This window comes from Primulina eburnea, unplaced genomic scaffold (assembly GCF_022965805.1).
Source record: "Primulina eburnea isolate SZY01 unplaced genomic scaffold, ASM2296580v1 ctg739_ERROPOS11973397, whole genome shotgun sequence".
In the NCBI taxonomy this organism is placed as follows: domain Eukaryota; kingdom Viridiplantae; phylum Streptophyta; class Magnoliopsida; order Lamiales; family Gesneriaceae; genus Primulina; species Primulina eburnea.
Genome location: NW_027331510.1, coordinates 2,510,481 through 2,514,135, shown reverse-complemented (window position 1 = coordinate 2,514,135; position 3,655 = coordinate 2,510,481). Strand labels below are relative to the sequence as shown.

Genomic DNA, 3,655 nt, shown 5'->3' with positions numbered 1-3,655 from the left:
CGTTCCATGCGTGCCAATGCAAAATGAGTTGGCATTTGCGTGAATTATCGACAATGACAGTCGATGCTGAGGCAAATGCCAAAACACAGACCAAATCCCGACCCCTTTGGTTTCTTTTTCCATTGGGGCAAAATATCATAATATGGAAAACGGCCAAGCGTCGACGGTGTGCAATGCAAATGAGTGCTATCTTTTCAAAGAATGGCAATTTCAAGATCCCAGGTCGGATTTATTCGACAACTTTTTTTGTTTGCTATCGTTTTCAGGTCATAACGGTTCCAAGGGACGAGTCCGAAATTAAGGAGCGACTCAATATATTAGGAATTGATGTCAAAACAAACAGTCAAGAAATTGAATCCAACAACGACCTGAAATATCGTCACTTGTCTGTCTCCACATGCAAAATCCAACACTAAAGGTAAGAATGTTATTAAACAATTGAAGTTATCTAAGCATCAAATCATAAAAAAACTAGCACTTAATTAATGAAGCCAGACAAGAGAAACAAAATCAGACAGATCTACATCAGAAGACGAGATAGGAAAACAAAGTAACTTCTGTAGACTTGGATTCTTGGGTAATCTTGTATACAAACATTAATATAAATCTATGAACTGTATAACAATAATAATAGCAACAATTTCTTCTTTTAACTGGGGAAAAAATAGACTTGAAACAGTTGATTCAACACGATAAAAGAAGGGGAAAAAATTTCAATTCTTGAAGTGTAATTATTAATTGTTAAAAGCATCACACCTGCGCCTAACCTCGCCGTTTCTTCCAGTCTTGACTCCGTACACACTCATCTTCTGTATTGCACTGACAAATGCCTCAAAGAATGCGTTTTGATCTCTGGAATACAGCTCAACGTAGCCTCTAGTCCTCGGATCTGAGCTCAGGGAGTGGTCCGATGACATTAGTCCCAAACCCTTTTGCACGTTGCTGTAGTACACGTTGTCGAATTTATTGGGAGTCATTATATCGTTGAACACCGATAATGTGGGGTTTTTCTCGTAATCTGCGCAGGCATTTCTCAGTAACTTGGCGAAATTGTAGTTGTAAGAAGGGTCCGATTCCATCGTTCTGCTGTAGTTGTACAGAATGGAGCTGAACTCTTTGCAGTGAGAAAATCCGATGGTGTGGGCTCCGGATAATGCCACCATTTCTTGGATCGAAAATCTCTTGGACTGGAAAAGCTGGATTATTTGATCCATGGACATTGTGGGTCTTGGCAGATTTCCCTCCACATAGTCGGATTTAGAAGTTAGCGAATCCTTCCGGCCTAACTTGACAGTGTAAAAGGGTCCACCCATCATGACGACCAGATTCCGAGCGGATACGGCGAGAATATCAGCGCAGGAGACGACGCCTGGGCAGGAGAGCTCGAGGGCAGACTTGGCCCGCACAACAACGTCGAATCCGTCGCCAGGGAGGGAGAGGTTGATATCAGCTTCACGCTCGGCTTTGTTGAATGGGGTGGATGAGATGAGGACGGAGGCGTCGCATCCGGTGACGAAGCAGTCGTGGAAGAATACCCGGAGAGTGGCGGCGGCGGTGGTGGGGGAGGTGATCTGCTTGTTTGTGGTGGTTTCTTCCATGATTTGGTCGAACTTGGGGCATGTTTGGGAGTAGTAGGTGGTGGAGAGGAGAGGTATGGAGTGTGAAGGGATGAGGCAAAGTGTTGTGAGCGAGAGCAGCAGCACAAGCATAAGGGAAGCCATTAATGCTCCTCTGTGTTTGCTTAGTCTGATAATTAGAGAATTTGGAGCTGAGGGTAAGGAGAGCTGTGGAAAATATAAGATATGATTATATATTTAATTATATAATATATTCGTTCCGACACAAATTAAACACCAACGAAATCGAAGCAACAACAACCTTAATTTAAAGGGTTTTGGAAAATTTAATATATGATTATATATTTAATTTCTTCGAGGGCATTTGACGATTTTGCCACGGATTACAACTCCGTCCCAGTTGTTGCAGGAGTGCTTTGATACATTATCAGGCACACACTCGAACTTTGCGCAGCAGGCAGTGCATGTTGTAATTATGGTTGGAAACCCATCATTAATTAGATCATTTTATTGGGTTCTTTATTAGATAGCTTGTCCATGTACAATTAATTAAATTATATGAGCTCACAAAATAATTCCAACAATCTCCCACTTGGGCCACATAAGTTATCTAGATATTGTACATGCAAAAACTTGATTGAGCTCTTGCTATCTAAACCAAAATATTCCTTAACAATCTGGTCTATCAATTACACCAATATTGAACCAAAGCAGTCATCGCTACATTTAAAATCACTAGACCCATCAATGATCACAATATTAGCATAATCAATAACATAGATCAAGTATGGATGTGTAGCATGGAAATACATAAATGTGATCCCAGAATAAAACATGTATTTCCAACTGGTCCTCCTAATGACTCAAAGAGTCCAATAACAGACTTTCAACCAAATGCTAAACCGCAATAAAAGACATCACTTTATTTCAGAGTAATTCAAATAAACCTTAGTCTGTACAGAAACTTAAATCATGTCAAATGAGTCAATGCTCTAACCGAATACAAACTTCCACTGTACAAGCATATCAACTAAATGGACAACACCAATGTGTGTCACATGCCCAAAAATCTTGGGTGGCCAACCCATGACAAACGCATCCGCAATTATAGAGTTTGTAATAACATGCTCAATTGACACATAACCACTCTGAATTATTTCCTTCCAACTGAAAACTTCATATCAATATATTTTGACTTTGACAAGTTTCAGTTGTTCTTTAAGTATAATATAGCGGCTTTATTATCACAATTGATCCTCAATGGTTTCTTAGACCAATGATCATTACCGATGATAAAATTCCGCATCTTCATTCGGATTCCAAATATCCAACTATTTCCAAATGTCAGATTTCCGATGTGTGAGCATAAAATCTTTAGTTCACTTTATGTACCTCATAACCCGATTAATAATCCAATGTCGGGTTTCTTAAATATCTGCCCAACATTCTAATGATGTTCACAATATCTAAACAATGTTCTCTATAAATCCGAATGAGATTACCACATGATAAAATTTATACCACCATATATGTGGACATAAACATCAATATATTATTCTCAAAGTTGACTTTCCAATTTAGTCACTCCCACTAAAGTCAACATACAAAATTAATTTGCATTTAACTTCAAAATTTCATGCATGCATAATCTCAATGTCATTTAAAATATTGATGTTCAATTTATCAAGCTTTTATCAATCAAGGAACACATACCAAACATATTTGAATTTCGAAAAATTGAAAATACCATATGGATAAAGGAAAAACTTGATTTGTTCAAACATGAAACTAAAATCAAATTTCGTTTTTTTTTTCAAGTTCAAATATCAGAAAATAAAAAAAAAACTCAGTTCTTAAATAAAGCTTTAAAAAAAACACTAACAGTTTTATTTTCATTTTCCATAAGATGTATCTTTCACCATCAGTTGACAACCGGCTCCTTAGGCAACCCTTTCTTTGCACGCCAATTGGCGTATTTGAGACAATCCTTCTTCACATGCCCATCAGTCCTTTTGCAAAAGAAACAAGTGATCACTTTATCTTGTTTCTGTTGCTCCATATGATGTGAAGTCCCAGAG

General features: G+C 38.1%; 1 protein-coding gene across 1 annotated transcript; it reads right to left on the bottom strand.

Annotated features, from left to right (window-relative positions):
* Positions 1 to 540: 540 nt before the first annotated feature.
* LOC140822121 (peroxidase 31-like) lies at positions 541 to 1,779 on the bottom strand. The gene has a single exon (XM_073182860.1). The coding sequence runs from the start codon at positions 1,719 to 1,721 to the stop codon at positions 735 to 737; it is 987 nt and encodes a 328-aa protein (XP_073038961.1). The 5' UTR covers positions 1,722 to 1,779; the 3' UTR covers positions 541 to 734.
* Positions 1,780 to 3,655: the final 1,876 nt, after the last annotated feature.

Coding starts and splice junctions, on each gene's coding strand:
- LOC140822121 (XM_073182860.1), bottom strand. CDS start 1,721: ATGGCTTCCCTTATGCTTGTGCTGCTGCTCTCGCTCACAACACTTTGC.